The sequence below is a fragment of the Pelophylax lessonae genome (assembly GCF_965119305.1).
Source record: "Pelophylax lessonae genome assembly, chromosome: 9".
NCBI lineage: Eukaryota > Metazoa > Chordata > Amphibia > Anura > Ranidae > Pelophylax > Pelophylax lessonae.
Genome location: NC_138776.1, coordinates 138,851,167 through 138,867,638, shown reverse-complemented (window position 1 = coordinate 138,867,638; position 16,472 = coordinate 138,851,167). Strand labels below are relative to the sequence as shown.

Here is a 16,472-nt window from a genome sequence, read left to right as displayed (position 1 = left end):
TAAAATTTCATGGCATCAACACGTCTCAAAAAAGTTGGGACAAGACCATGTTTACCACTGTGTGGCATCCCCTCTTTTATAACAGTCTGCAAACCTCTGGGGACTGAGGAGACAAGTTGCTCAAGTTTAGGAATAGGAATGTTGACCCATTCTTGTCTAATACAGGCTTCTAGTTGCTCAATTGTCTTAGGTCTTTTGTCACATCTTCCTCTTTATGATGCGCCAAATGTTTTCTATGGGTGAAAGATCTGGCCTGCAGGCTGCCCATTTCAGTACCCAGATCCTCCTTCTACGCAGCCATGATGTTGGAATTGATGCAGTATGTGGTCTGGCATTGTCATGTTGGAAAATGCAAGATCTTCCCTGAAAGACGTCTGGATGGGAGCATATGTTTTAGAACTTGGATATACCTTTCAGCATCGATGGTGCCTTTCCAGATGTGCAAGCTGCCCATGCCACACGCACTCATGCAACCCCATACAAGAGATGCAGGCTTCTGAACTGAGCGCTGATAACTTGGTTGTCCTTGTCCCCTTTAGTCCAGATGACATGGCGTCCCAGTTTTCCAAAAACTTTGATTCGTCTGACCACAGAACAGTTTTCCACTTTGGCACAGTCCATTTTAAAGGAGCATTGGCCCAGAGAAACCGCCTGCGATTCTGGATCATGTTTAGATATGGCATCTTTTTTTGGCCTATAGAGTTTTAGCCGGCAACCACGAATGGCATGGTGGATTGTGCTCACTGGCAATGTTTTCTGGAAGTATTCCTGAGCCCATGTTGTGATTTCCATTACAGTAGCATTCCTGTATGTGATGCAGTGCCGTTTAAGGGCCCGAAAATCACAGGCATCCAGTATGGTTTTCTGGCCTTGACCCTTACGCACAGAGATTGTTCCAGATTCTCTGAATCTTTGGATGATATTATGCACTGTAGATGACTTCAAACTCTTTGCAATTTTTCTCTGAGAAACTCCTTTGATATTACTCCACTATTTTTCGCCGCAGCATTGGGGGAATTGGTGATCCTCTGCCCATCTAGACTTCTGAGCGGCTCTTTAATACCCAATCATGTTGCCAATTGACCCAATAAGTTGCAAATTGGTCCTCCAGCTGTTCCTTATATGTGCATTTACCTTTTCCGGCCTCTTATTCGTACCTGTTCCAACTTTTTTGGAATATGTAGCTCTCATGAAATCCAAAATGAGCCAATATTTGGCATGACATTTCAAAATGTCTCACTTTCAACATTTGATAGGTTATCTATATTATATTTTGAATAAAGTACAAGTTTGAGATTTGTAATTAGCCCATTCCTTTTTACTCACAATTTGTACGGTGTCCCAACTTTTTTTGGAATTGGGTTTGTACATCTTTCCTTTTACGGATAGGGTTACTGATTTTTCCACAACACTTGTTCAGCAAGGATGCTGACCATATTTTCAAACAGATAAGTAGGTCTTCCACTGGCTACAAATCTAGGTGATATTGTGATATTGCAAAACATAACAGCAAGCATAAGCATTGTAAAAGCTTAAATTTTTTTTTTAACAAAATTAACACTAACTGAAATATGAAACTTCTGCAATCTAAGATTTGTTAAAAGGGTAACGTACCATCACCGTTTAAGGCCCTTTTTACATGGGGCGGATCAGTTTTCACTGACCCGGCTTGCTCAGGGGGATCGCTCCATTGATTCCTGCTGAGCAGGCGGCGGATAGGTCCGTCTCCAACCACAGTGCAGAAAACGCACCTGTCAGAGTACCCCTCTTTACGAGGAGAGCGAATAAAAATGGACAGCCTGTCTGTTTTCATCTGATCGGACCCGCTGGACGGGTGGCAAACCCATCGCCATCTGTCTGTTTTTAGGAGATCTTTTTGGATCAGATGCCAGCCGGGTGTCAGCGAACACATCTCTGCTGGCATACACCTCCCCAGAGTAGAATGGGTGGCTAGATCAGGTCTGCCTGAAAAAAAGCGGACAGGCGTACCCGATTGTGTGAAAGTAGCCTACACCAAACCGTATTTTTTTTTCCAAAACATGTTTAACATGCTTTGTAAAGAATTTGTATGGTTTACAGAAAAAAGTACAGAATTAGCAAAATATAGTTCTAAACCTCAAAAAAAAAAAAAAAATGGGATTTTTGACTTACCCTAAAATCCTTTTCTTTTAAGTTCATTGACGATGCAGTTCTCTCATCCTTATCAGTAGGGTTATACTGCTCCCTACAGGAGTAGGACACTAGGCAGAAAAAAAAGTTCTGGCTATGCCTATGGGCAGTCCCAGAGGGTACACCCTCTTCCTGCATAGGATGTCAGTTTTGTATCAAAGCAGTGTCAGAAAAAGGACAAGAAAGAGGGGCCGGTACCGAGTCAGTCAATGAACTTGAGAAAAATGGATTTTTGTAAAATCTTACCGTAAAATCCTTTTCTCTTAGCTCATTGACAGACGTAGTCCTCGGTGATACACCACCTTCGGGTTATGTTGCCTCCACAGGAGCAGGACTAGACAGGAAATTAAAAAGCTCTGGCCACACCCCAGGGGCAGTCCCAGAGGGCATATCCTCTCTCTCTCTGCCTCAGCAAATCAGTTATGTGAAAAAGCAGTCTTTAGAGATTTTAACCCAACTCAAAAAAACAGAGGGGCGGGGACTACGTCTGTCAATGAGCTAAGAGAAAAGGATTTTACGGTAAGATTTTACAAAAATCCATTTTTCTCTAGCGCTCATTGACAGACGTAGTCCTCGGTGATACACCACCTTCGGGACGTCCCAGAGCAGTATCACAACTGAGGGGTGGGAAAATGGAAATCAAATCCCAATCTAGAAGGCCCAACCGGTGCCAACTAGAAGTTTACAATGCTCATCCTTAATGATGAGACTCAACAAAAAAGAGAAAACAATTTTTTTTTTTTTTTTTTCAAACAGAAAAAAACCCTCGAGGTAGACCACCGGTCTCCTCAAATTGCGGCCTGCAAAACCTTGCGGCCAAATGAGGCATCCGCCGATGCCGTCACATCAATTTTGTAGAATTTTGTAAAGGTATGTACTGACGACCAGGTGGCCGCCTTACATACCTGGACCACTGACGCCTGATGGCGAAAGGCCCAGGAAGTACTGAGCGCTCGAGTGGAGTGTGCCCTAACAGGGAACGGAGGACTCTGACCCTTAATAGAATAAGCCTGTACCACCGTTTGTCTAATCCATTTGGCAATGGTCGCGGCAGATGCAGGCAAACCCTTTCTGGGGCCATCCGTGATCACAAAAAGTGAATCCGTCTTACGGAATGATTCCGTAGCTTTCAGGTATACCCTGATTGCCCGAACCACATCTAAGGAATGCAACGCATGTTCCCGATGATGCTTGGGCTGAGGACACAAGGAAGGTAGTACAATATCTTCATTCAGATGAAAATCTGAAACCACCTTGGGAAGAAAAGATGGCTTAGGATGAAGTACTACCTTATCCCTATGAATCACTAGGTATGGGGACTGGCATGATAATGCAGCCAGTTCTGACACCCTGCGAGCAGAAGTAATAGCCACCAAGAAGGCCACCTTCTGGGATAAAGTAAGCAAGGGAATCTCCCTGATGTTTTCAAAGGGAGGTTTCTGTAGAACCGACAAAACCAAATTAAGATCCCAAGGCGGTAAGGGCGCGCGGACTGGAGGAGCCAGGTGCCGCACCCCCTGGATGAAATTCCGCACCAAGGATTTGGTAGCTAAAGGCTTCTGAAAGAAGATTGCTAATGCTGAAACTTGACCCTTGATGGTGCTCAAGGCTAGCTTCTGCTCAACCCCCTGTTGCAAAAAGGCCAATATTCGAGACACCGAATAGGTACGTGGAGGAAATCCTAAAGATTCGCACCACGCAATATAAGTTTTCCATGTGTGATAATAGACTTTGCTGGAAGTCGCTTTCCTTGCTTTAATAAGGGTAGGAATGACTGAAGCTGACAAACCTCTGTCCTTCAGTACTTGGGTCTCAATGGCCAGGCCATTAAACCCAGCGACTGTAAAGCATGATGGTAAATTGGTCCTTGAGACCACAGACACTCCCTGAGATGAAGTTCCCACGGAACGTCTACGACTAACATGTCCAAGTCGGCCAGGCCGGCTTGAGGAGGCCAGCCTAGAATTTCTAGGACCACTGGCGCTGATTGGATCTGAACCAGGCGTCCCTAGAGGTATCTGGCCCCGACCATCCGAGAAAGTCTGGTCGTTTTCTGTTCCCACACATTTATCAGATACCTGATAGTTATCAGGAAAGGTGATCTTTTCTGGTTGAACCTCAGGGACCGAAGTCACCCGACTAGAGGCTACTTGGCCTATCTGGTCAACCAGATCCGATTCCTGTGAGGTATCGGGACTAATCTTAGGAAAAGGTAAAGGAAAAGATCTATTCAGGGAACGGTAATTACCGCTTCCTGTAGTACTTAAATGTTGGAAGGGAAGAATCGCACCGGTAGTAGTGGTTGATGCTCGATCTAATGTCCTGAATACCGGTGAAAACGTCCCCCCACCCTGAAACCGGGTGGGGGCGCACCTTCAGGCTGTGTACTCCTTAGCTTCGGGTTTGGCTGGGTTGGTCCTTTGCTTGTCCGACCAGCCCTTCTTGAACCCTCCTGGAGGAGTCTTGCCTTTCCCGCTAGTACCAGCCGGGCGCCCTTTATGGGCGGTAAAGAAAGGTCCTCGCTTGTTGCGAGGTCCCTTAGCTTTAGCAGCCTGTGGCAAAAAAGTGCTCTTGCCCCCAGTGGCATCCTTAATGATTTCATCTAGGTTGGCCCCAAATAGACGATTCCCCTGAAAGGGGAGATTTGTCAAGGTCTTCTTGGAACCTAGGTCAGCTGACCAGCATTTTAACCATAGCACACGTCTGAGGATCACCGCTGTCTTAGATGCATACCCTAATAAGGGAGTAGTGTCCAAGGCTGCGTCACAGATAAACTGTAGCCCTTGTATAATCTGTTCCATCAAATCAGATGTCTCCTGGGGAATATCTTTTCCCCTAAGATCTTGGCGTACCATTTTCGCCCATTCCGTAAGTGTCTGGGAAACTAGACCAATAACAATTACTGGTCTAAAAGCTGACCCTATCAGAGAGAAGATGGTGCGGGACTCTGCTTCCATCTTTCGATCCACCGGATCCTTAAAGGACGAAGTGTCCTCCACTGGAATAACCGTGGCTTTATTTAGCCTGGAAATAGGCGGATCCACGACTGGTGGTACCGTCCATTTCTTAATGATGGATTCCTCAAACGGATAGCGTCTAGCAATACGCTTGGAAATAGTAAAGGTACGTTTAGAATGCTCCCATTCTCCTTTAATCTGATTACCGAAACATTTAGGTACAGGAAAAGCCTTCATCGTCTTGATGGGCTTATTAGTACCAAAAGGAATCTCTGTTTCAGTTGCCTCTGCCGGTAAAGCCTCAAGTTTTAAGGTTTCCTGCACTGCCACAACTAGTGCGTCCACCAATGCTTCTTCCTGAATAATAGCAGGAGAAGAAGCGTCCTCCTCACTGTCTGAGGGGGCTTTACCTGGGATAACAGCCCTTGCAGAGGAACCTGCAACTGCCGTGACCACCTCTGAATCTGAGTCAGAGGTGTCAGATGGTATAGGGGTAGGCGGGGGTCGCTTCCTTGACCCCCGTCCCTGACAGGCCGCCTCCACCCGAGCCACCATAGACTCCAAAATTGCTGTAAATGACTCTATACTCTGTGCACCGGCGGGTCCCGTGGCCCCCTCGAGGGAAACAGGTGGGGGAATATGTGTGGCAGGGTCCATGATAACTCCAGTTACTTCCTGGATAATATAATTCAAAAATAAAACTTTTCAAAAAGCCCCTTAGTGTTACCTGCTAGGGATCCCTATCGATCGAGAGAGAGAGAGAGAGAGAGAGAGAGAGAGAGAGATAGACCCCCAGGCTCACCACTTGATGCTCAGAGTTTAACTGCAACAGGTTACAGCACTGTCTTAACAAACAGGAAGTCTTTTGGCTGGCTGCCCAGGAAGAAAGGAGGCGGCTCCGCCCCTCTGTACGCCTTCCGGCGCCTCCCCCAAGCTCCACGAGGTGTTTGGATCACCTCAAACATGGCCGCCCCCATGCTGGAGACACGAGGCTACGCCAAAATGGCGGCCCGTGCGATCCAGCAAAAAAAAAAAAATGGCGGCGGCCCGTACTGAATAGCGGTGTGCTGCAGGGCACACAACACTCACTGCATGGGGATATGGCGTGGTTGGCGGTACCGGCCCTGGCGGACCGCATGGCCGTTCGGGAGGCCTGCTAATAGCTGGAGATCCGATTAGGAAGGCAGTCTACATGTCCGTGGCTTCTGACTGGTAGGTAGCTTATTCTTAACCCATAAGATTCCCAGAATGCCACAGATTACATCTTTAAAACATGTATACAATTTGATTGTTAGCTCCCAAACCAAGCCTCCTGGCTTTTTGCACACATAAAATCACACTCAAAGTAGGAGGATCTGTGTCATGTTGTAGGATAGAAAGGGACTCTATCTTACCATACAGAGAGGGGCCCGCGTTCACCACAAAACCCGTCAGGGGGAAAGGGGGAACATACTACTCACCATACCGGAACCAGGCGGGCACCAACTCCTGACAGTACCCCTCTCCACCGGGGCGGGAGGGCTGTCGACCGATACGGACGCCGTGACTCATGGTCTTTGGCGTTTCAGCGAGACGTTTAACTCGCGTGGACAGTCCTTTAATGGGACTTTGTCGCGGCCGACCCAGCGCGGAGCTATGGCCTGCACGCGCTCGTAGGCTGAACTGGGGTGACCACCGGATCTCAACATCCAGCCCGTCGCCCAGTTCAGCTTTCTTGCTTGAAGATCTCACAGGAACACTGGAGAAAAAAGTTGTCTAAAAAAATCCTTTAAGAAAAAATTCTTGCCAGGACCTAAGATCCCAGCAAGGTGTCTAGGTCCTTACTCCTAACTAGACAGAAAATAACTGATTTGCTGAGGCAGAGAGAGAGAGGATATGCCCTCTGGGACTGCCCCTGGGGTGTGGCCAGAGCTTTTTAATTTCCTGTCTAGTCCTGCTCCTGTGGAGGCAACATAACCCGAAGGTGGTGTATCACCGAGGACTACGTCTGTCAATGAGCGCTAGAGAAAAGGATTTTACGGTAAGTCAAAAATCCAGTTCTCTACCATTCATTGACAGACGCAGTTCTCTGATCCATATCAGTAGGGACGTCCCAAAGCAGTGCCATACAATGAGGGGAACAGCAGAAAATAAGTCCCCAAGGCTAAACATAGCCAAAAAGGCATCATAGAACTCCTCAGAACAAAAGATGAGGACCACGTGAGAACAACTGTAAACACCGTCCAGGAAGGCTGAATGCCTTCCAGACAGCAGCCAGCAAAAAACTTTGCAGCCGAAAGAGGCATCTGCAGATGCCAGCACATCCACCTTATAAAATTCGGTAAAGGTGTGAATAGACGACAAGGTAGCAGTCTTGCAACCTGAAGAACAGATGTCTATATGGGAAAAAAACCCAGGAAGCACTAGGCTCCCGAGTAGAATGTGCCAAAACAGGGAAAGGTAGGACCTGACTCTTACTGGAATAAGAGTACAGAGAGCGAACCTGACTTACGAAAAGACTCAGTAGTTGCCAAGTACACCTTGAGTGCCCGAACTATTTCCAAAATATGCAATGCACATTTCATGTTTGGGCTTAGGACACAAAGATGGTAATACAATGTCGTCGTTCAAGTGAACACTAGACACCACCTTGAACCAACATATAGGGAGAACGACAGGACAATGTCAGTGCCGACAGACTGCGCGCAGAGTGGCATCAACCAAGGTGGCCAACTTCTGTAATAAGGTAGGCAGGGGATACCCCCGAATACTTGCAAAAGAAGGTTCTTGAAGAACCGACTGCACCAAATCAAAGTGCCCAGTTGGCGACTGAGGTCGCACCGGAAGTAGAAGTGTCGCACCCCCTGGAAGAAATTACAAACCAGGGAACGGGCAGCCAACATCCTTTGGAAGAAAATTGCCAAAGGCAAAAACCTCACCCTTGATAGTACTCAAGGCCAACTTTTGATCAACTCCCCGTTGAAGGAAAGCCAAGATCCGGGCCACTGAGTAAGAGCGAGGGGGAGCCCAAGGAGATTCACACCACGTAATCTACGACTCTCTGGTACGATGAAAAATCATCCTAGAAGTCAAATCCCATGCTTTAGGCAGAGTGGGAATCACTGAAGCAGACAATCCCTGCCCTTCAGCACAATCCCTGCCCTTCAGCCAAGCTGACAAAGCTAGCGACAGTAAAGCAGGATGAAAGATTGACCCTGGAGACTATAAATCCTCACTGAGAGGAAGTCTCCAAGGAGCGCCTGCGGCTAGCTTGACCAGGTTGGCGTACCAAGCTCAACGAGGCCATTCCGGAGCCACGAGAATGACCGGAATCACTTCCGCCTCGATCCTGCGAAGAAGTCTTGGCAGCAACTTGAGAGGAGGAAAGGCAGACAGCAGCTGATACTGACCTTGGCCCATCCGTGCTCGCTCTCACATGACTATGCCAGCGTCATCTTTGCACAGGTGACCATGCTAAACGTCCCAGCATTGTTCATGTTGAACTCAGCATATGTTCCTGCCTACGACAGGACCCATGGTGCCACCAGTGCATCTGCCAGAGGGTCCTGGGAGCAGGCCACAAACCTCTGCACTATCCTGTAGATGCGACGCCAACAGAACCACGTCTGGAGTGCCTCAACGAAGACAAGTGCTGGAACACCTCCGGGCGGAACCATTCCCCTTTATCCAAGGCTTGTCGACTGAGGCAAACCGCCTACCAATTTTCCACACCTGGAAAGGGGAGAGAGCTGGAACAAGGTGTTCTGCCCAAAGCAGAATGCCAGTCACTTCCAAGACCGCAAGGACACCCTTGGTGCCCCCTTGGTGAAGGACATAAGCCACGTTTGTGGCATAGTCTGATTGAATGCGCACTGGACAGCTGCAGGTGCCCAGTCCAGTGAACTAGGCAAAGCCCGATCGCTCTCAGCTCCAGGACATTGATCTGTAACCTGGATCCTCCAGGGACCATACTCCCCAAGCAGAGAACCTGCCGAGGACTCCCCACCCAGACAAGCTTGCACCCGCGGTGACCATTTTCCAGTAAAAAGGGGAAGGATACAAAATCAAGACTTCCCAGACACCTGGCTCAGCCGGATCAGAGTGTCTAGAGAGTTTGGATTCTAGTCCCATTTGAGGATCCTCGAGAGGGATTGAGCGAAAGGGACCGTCTCGAAAGATGACACCATCAGTCCCAGAACTTGCATGCAGGTCTGAAGGGACGACCATGCGCTGGACAGTAACAGTTGAACCGCAGACTGAGGTTTCAAGAGTTTTTTTATCCCCCAGAGGGAGAAACACCCCGACTGAGGACGAGTCCAAGGTCAGGCCCAGATAGTCCAGTCTCATGGAAGGGACCAGGGATGACTTCTGAAGGTCCAGAACCCACTCAAACTCCTCCAGAGTTCTCATGGTGACTTCCAAATTAGTCATCAGCACCATAGGGGACTCCACACTGAGAAGCAGATCGGCCAGGAACCAAGTACCGATACACCCTGCTGCCGCAACAGCGCCAGGACCAGAGCCAACACCTGTGTGAAGACCCGAGGGGCAGAAGCGAGACCAATAGAGATCCTTCCCCACTGCAAAAACAGAGAACCCGTTTGTGTCCTGCACATAACAGGATGTGAAAGTAGGCATCTTAGATGTCTATGGAGGCCAGGAATCCCCCTGATGTAAGGAAACCATCGTGCGAACCGACACCATCTTGAATTTTTGATCCGCATGGAACCATCAAGGGCCAGTAGGTCCAGCCTTGTTGAACCAGAGCCTGAACTGCCCCATAGATCGCCTGCAAGTGATCCGGGGACAGCCATACATTGGAAGAGAAAACCTTACCGGAAAGAAAACGGGATCCAAACCTGATCTTGCGACCGGACCGCATGACCTCCTGAACCCAGCTGCCTGGGATCCGGGCCAGCCGCAGGTCCGAGAATTGGCAAAGACGTCCCCCCACCCCGTATATGGGTGGGGACGCACCTTCAGGACGCGTAGGCCTTGTCCGCAGGTCTGGGGAAAAAAAAACGATCTCCTGTTTGCCAGGCCAGGGTCGTTTGGAACCACCTGAGGAAGTCTTAAAGGACTTCGCCACAGACTATCTCCCAGGGATGAAGAAACTGTTAGTGAGCCAAAAAGGAGGGACCCCGTCCACAATGAAAAGGCACTTACCCTTGTTAGCCTGAGGAAGAAAAGCACTCTCTTCTCCCCCTCCCCCCCCATATGAGACCCTTACAAAAAATTTCACCCAAAGCAGCGCTAAAACAGGTGATCCCCCTGAAAAGGGAGATCCATTAAGCCCTTCTTAGAAGTTTGATCCGCAGACCAAACACTACGGCCAAGGACACGCCAGGTAACCACCGCCGAAACCGACAGGTGACCCAATAAAGAAGCCTTGCCAAATGCGGCACTGCAAAAAAATTGCAGCCCTCGCGCCAGTGGGTCCAACAGCTCCCCCAGGGCAGGAGGGACTAGCTCCTCACCAAGTCACAGCGTTGGAACTCTGCCCATCAGGCTGAGTCTTCGTGGCAAGGGGAGTCACAAACTCTGTTCCCAGTGCAGACCCCACCAGGGAGTACAGATCGCTGGCCACAGCATGCGTTATCCAATCCCCCAGGTGCTTAAAGGACAGGGATACCTCCACCAGAACGGCAGTCCTATTCATCCTAGAGACCGTAGGTCTACCTTAGGTGGTACAGTGCACCTTACCAGAGACTCCTAAAAGGGTAACGTCTAGCAGCCGCTTAAACACCCCAGGGGAACGCCTCAGACGGTCACATTCTTTATGAGCATGCAAGCAAGTTAGGCTGCTCCGGATGGCATGTGTGCCAGATGCAACCTGCGCCCTCCAAATTGCAGGGTGTCACGCACCAAAATAACCAGTGCATCCATGAGCGCCCGTCATGCGTGGCAGGTAAGGTAGAAAGGTCATCCTCATTATCCGAGGAGACCAGGCACGAGGTAACAGACCTGGCAGGGAAGCCCCGTCTGTGGCGGCCGAGTCAGACTCAGAATCCGAGACATCAGATGAGGCAGGGGTAGGTGGAGAAACGTTTTAGCGTACCGTGCCCTCTCAAGGCCAACTCCACCCAGGCCCAAATGCTTCACAAACTGCCAAAAATGCCCTGATGGACAGTGGAGCTCCGGAAAGGCGGCCTCTGAGGGGGTCAGGTTGGGGGGGGGGGGTCACATGGTCTGCAGGGTCCATACTGAAGAACCCGCCAACAAAATAATTACAAAAATGTAATTTTTTTTTTTTTGCAAAAACCGGTCCCACGGTGCTATAGCGCCCCCTGTAGGTCAGGCATGCCCGCAGACCCCCAACAGAGCAAGAAAGAGGCCCCCAGAACCCACTGTCCCAATATGCATTCTCAGAACAGCACGTGTAACCAGCAAGCCTTATGCTTGTAAACGCTGATGATCCTGTGCATGTAAACGCAGATGCACAGGATCATCAGCGTTTACAAGCATAAGGCCAGCCATTTGCTTTTAAAAGGCACCCATGTGTAAGAAAGCACCAGAAATCTTACACTAGAGGATTCTTCAGCATGTAGACATCGGAGTGCATAAGGCCTAACAATGTAGGTACAACATGCAACCACTAAAGAGTTACAACTTCAAAATATAAAATGTAGTGTACACAACGCAGATCAAAGATTAAGCAGTTTATGAAGAAAATAAGTTAAAGATACCCAAAGGTCTGGGTGGGGTACCACATTACCCTTTATAACTTGAGGGGTTGTGAGATTAGGTGCTGTAGTTTTCAGACTTGAAATGGTAAAATTTTCATGCAGGTCATCTATAAAAAGGGGGAAAAAAAAAAAAGCCATCACACATCATAAACCACAGAGCTATTTAGAATACTAAAACATACCTCAAGCTACACTTATTTAGAATGTTAAAGTAAAGAATAGGGCCATGAATTAAATTAAAAGGGTTCAATAGCTTAAAGAATACCTCCACTTTGTTGGGGGGGGGGGGGGGGGGGACATCCCCTCTGGGTGATCGATATACATTACTAAAATTTTAACAAACTTTGCTGCAGTTTTCTACCTTTTCTTATTTTGAAGAAATTGCTGTTTGTCCATGGGCTCATTGAATTTGTATGGGAATGGTTTTAAAATTATCAATCAGCTGCTGCACATTCAGGGCTCTAAAGGTATGCAGACCCTGCTACTTTACTCAGACATGATTTCCCTTTGAAAGTATCACACCAAAACTGACATTTTTGTTTCAGGGGATGCTCAAAATCTGACTTGTATCTTACGGCAGACTTCGGGGAAAAATCTGCAAGCCAATCACACGCAGGAAATTACACTTCTAGGGGGTATTCTGTATACCATCTGCATACAAAATGCCTCCAGGTAGCCATATAGCATTTTACAACAAATTACAGCACTAAAGATGGAAAAAGGTAATTATTAATAATTACAATAGGACTTGTATTGCAATTATGGTAGATTTTATTTTTTGACAATGTTTTTTTTTTCCTTCACGAAAGTGGAGTTACCATTTAATGTATACCTGTGACAAGGCAAAACCTACTGAAACCAGGATCACCACATGCATGTAGACATCGTGAAGAGGACAGTATAATACTAGAAAGTTTTTTCCGTTTTTTTTTTTTTCTTTAAGCAGAGTAGACATTAACGCTCCCATCTACCAAGGACCGTTTACCAGATAGTTTTCAGGAAATCCAACATAACCATTTTGGAGACAAGGTGACCTTTTTTGTACTAGGACCTCTGACACCAAGGTGACATGCATAAATACTGACATCATCCTGGCATAAACTCAAAATAACTCAACATGTTCATTTTAAATGATTGTCCTGTGCTTTAAAACATTTGACTTAATTTTTTAATAAAACCTTCAAGAACTACAAAACGAAAAAAAAAAAAAAGTCTAAAAAGTATGAAGTATGCATACACACATTTTTTCCAGTGATAATGCAGTATATAAAAGCATAAGTCATAACCATCATGAACTATTTCCATAGACTTTTTTTACCCAAGCAGAACTCTATTTGCAGGATGAATTACACAGTCAATTAAAAATGTTTTGCATGTATTAAATTGTGACATAAAATGAACTGGGAGATTGAATTGCAAATTACCCTGTAGTGCACATTGCAAGCCTGACCTTTGTGTTATTGTCTTAACAAGCAGAAAGACTCTTTTCAGGCCTGCAGTTACATTCTTTCCCAAGGACCAGATTAAACTCTCTGGCTGACAGACAGTCAGCCGAACATACTTTGGTTAATTTATTTTTTCTTTACCAATAGAAAAAAAATTTGTGAATAAAATTTCCTTACCCGACCATGAATTTGTTTTAAAATATCCTTTCCCGCCTACCACATGGCGATGTCCTTGACCTTGATTAATAAGGGTTAAGACTCCCGTTTCTAATTATGCCCCGATTTTGCCGGACTAGGCTCCTAAACACTGCAGCCTCCACTTCTCTTTATCAGGGACTAGCACAATGAAAGCTGTGGCCAACAAGTTGGTATAGCACAGCAATGGAACTGCGCCTCCCCCCCTAATTCTAATTTATAGGCTTAAACCGGGTTTAAGGAATGTAGAATTGCCTACATTAACAGGAGTCCAATTTTAATCCAATGAATAAATGTAAAAAGCACCCTCAGCAATGTTGCCAACATTTAGTTAAGTAACCTATAATTCATGAAAATAAAAAATTTTATTAAATAAAACAGGTGGTCACAAGACCTGATATTTCAAGTTATAATCATACAATACTGAAGTCTTATTAAAGAACATTCAATACTGAAGTCTTATTAAAGAACATTCAATACTGAAGTCTTATTAAAGAACATTCAATACTGAAGTCTTAAAGAAAATAGATCAAGGAAAACTTTAGCATTACATTCAGTCTCGCACAGCTATACAGTTGTGCAGCAAGTCAGATACAGCCTGCCTCACTTAACAGCTGGAGAATATTCCTGGATCATCAAGCCCAAAAGGTTTATCAACCAGGGTGCCATCTGGCTTTCACAAACAGGATCTAGTTTGGTCCAGATCAGCATCATGAGATCCCATGGTGAGGGTGGGCTAATTGCCAGCATTTTAACCAATGCTGCTGTAGGGACAGAACGCATGGCATAATTCCTTGCTTTGGTGATGGCCCACACCATGGCAAGGCGAGATTCTGATCCAGAATAGGCGGCATGCTGGGGTTGCACCCCAGCATTCAGGAGAAGACAAGACAAAAGTCGAGCTCCTCCAGACCGCCCCAACTTTACACCCTCTGCCGAGTTGCTGGTGCCATTCTAATGTGAAGAGTGGACTGTGATTTGGGCGTGGTGGAATCTGATGGCGGACTAATTGGAAGGCTCTGTGCCCAACTTGCAACAGGGCTGAGAACTTTTGAGGGGGGGTACAGACAGCATGATGGGAGGTTTTCAGAAAGCCATGTACAGCACCCTGCTGGTACCTCTCACTAACATTGATCTGCCTTCATTGTACAGAAAAGAAGAGACCCACTGATGCGATCACCCCATCTAAAAATTTCACAGATGGGGGGGGGTCCTTTCTATATAGGTCCAGAAATTACTACTTGTTTTAATAAAAACACTTGTTTTAGCTTTTTTTTGTTCATGCGTTGCTGCTTCCAAATATAGCTGATACATTGCAGCTGCCTTACCTTTACATGCATGGGCTCCAGTAATGGCCGCATAGCATCTTTCAGGATGGGTCTCTTAATGGCAACAGTGGACCATAACTGTAATGCAGCCATTCTCAACCAGGGTTTCTTGAGCTGTGACCGAGTTTGATGGTGTCTCCATAATTCTGGGGCCAACACCACTAGGCAGAGTTAGCGGCATCACATCAACTTTTTAGTAAGACTCTGCTCACATTTATGCGAGTTGGAGGAGTTTTGAACAGTATCCGATTCACATGGCGCGTCCTGTGCGTTTTCTGAGCACTGCGGTGTGATTCGGATGTGAATTCCAGACTCACTGCCTTCTATCGGAACACATCTCAGTTTTGATCATGAGTTCAATGAGAACCCCCCCCCCACGGCAACACAGGGTGTTGCGTGCCCCCCCATCCATAACAGGCCCTTAGGTCTGGTATGGATTTTGAGAGGCTCACCAGTATTATCCAAGCATACAGGCCAGGAAGGGAGGGGTGCTAGACGAGATCCCCCCCCCCCTCCTGAACCATACTAGGCCACATGCCCTCAAAGTGGGGGGTGCTTTGGGGCATGGTGATGGGGACAAGGACCTCTTCCCCACAACCCTGGCCAGTGGTTGTGTGGGGTCTGCGGTCAGTGGGGTTCTCAGAATCTGGAAGCCCCCTTTAACAAAGGGGTCCCCAGATTCCAGCTTCTATGTGAATGAGTATGGGGTACATTGTAATCCTATTCATTCACTAAAAATAAAAAAAAAAGCCTTGCCCCTATTGAAGTCATCGACTTATGCATGCTGGGTGGATGATGTCACAGGGGGTAGGATCACCTGGTGAAATCGCTGGATGGCCCCACCCCTTAGCTATTTAAGAACTATCAGAAGGCAAAGCAGATAGCAGGCAAGAGCCAGTGACAGGTGCGGAGCCATTTTTTCCTGGTCGGTGGCGCTCATTATTGACACTGGATCTACACTGGGGCACTTGTTTTCTTTAAAAAGAAACTGTCACTATTTGACGCTTTCTGGTGAATGAGTGAGGGTACAATGTACCACACACTCATTTACATGGGGGGCTTGGATATGGGTCCCCCTTGTTAAAGGAGGCTTCCAGATAACTATAAGCTCCCTGCCTGCAGATCCCAACAAGCACTGGCCAGGGCTGTTGGGAAAAGACCCTTGTCCCCATCACCATGGGGAAAAGGTGCTTTGGGGTGTGGGGCAGAGCTGCATTAATTAGGGGTGGAGACCCCCATGGTGTTTAATTCATCTATCCCTGGCAATTTTTTTTTTCCATTCAGCTGTCAGCAGGGAAGCCTGCTGACAGTTGACGAGTCATCCGTTAAAGGAATGCGGTGGCAGGCTTCCTGGCCCACTCCTTAACCAGCTATTGGTAAATACCCCGGTCCCTGCCAGCTCCAAAAATGTGCATCTGAACCACTGCTTTGGACATGTGTGAACCTAGCCTAAGGGTGGCATTCTGACCACTGCTAGATAGGGGGGGCATTTTTCCCCCACTTGGGACTAGTAACATTTTTTAATATTGGTCAGAGACACCAAAAAAATACCGCCATCCGACCACAGAAGGGATTACACCACTGCCTACAGAACACTGCAGCCAAATGCAGATTCCTCCTGGGTCCCAACATCCTCTCAATAGAAACAAGGGAACGTATGCACTGGCGACCAGGTCACGGACTGAAATCTGAGCCATAAAGGCTTGATGGCGA

At 47.2% G+C, this 16,472-nt stretch overlaps 1 protein-coding gene across 1 annotated transcript in view; it reads right to left on the bottom strand.

The window, feature by feature from the left end:
* Positions 1 to 16,472, bottom strand: part of TLL2 (tolloid like 2) — a 305,471-nt gene that overhangs the window by 129,721 nt on the left and 159,278 nt on the right. Inside the window, exon 3 of the mRNA XM_082268493.1 lies at positions 11,821 to 11,898. Within this exon, the coding sequence (XP_082124619.1) occupies positions 11,821 to 11,898 (78 nt within the window). The remainder of the gene's footprint in view (positions 1 to 11,820; positions 11,899 to 16,472) is intronic.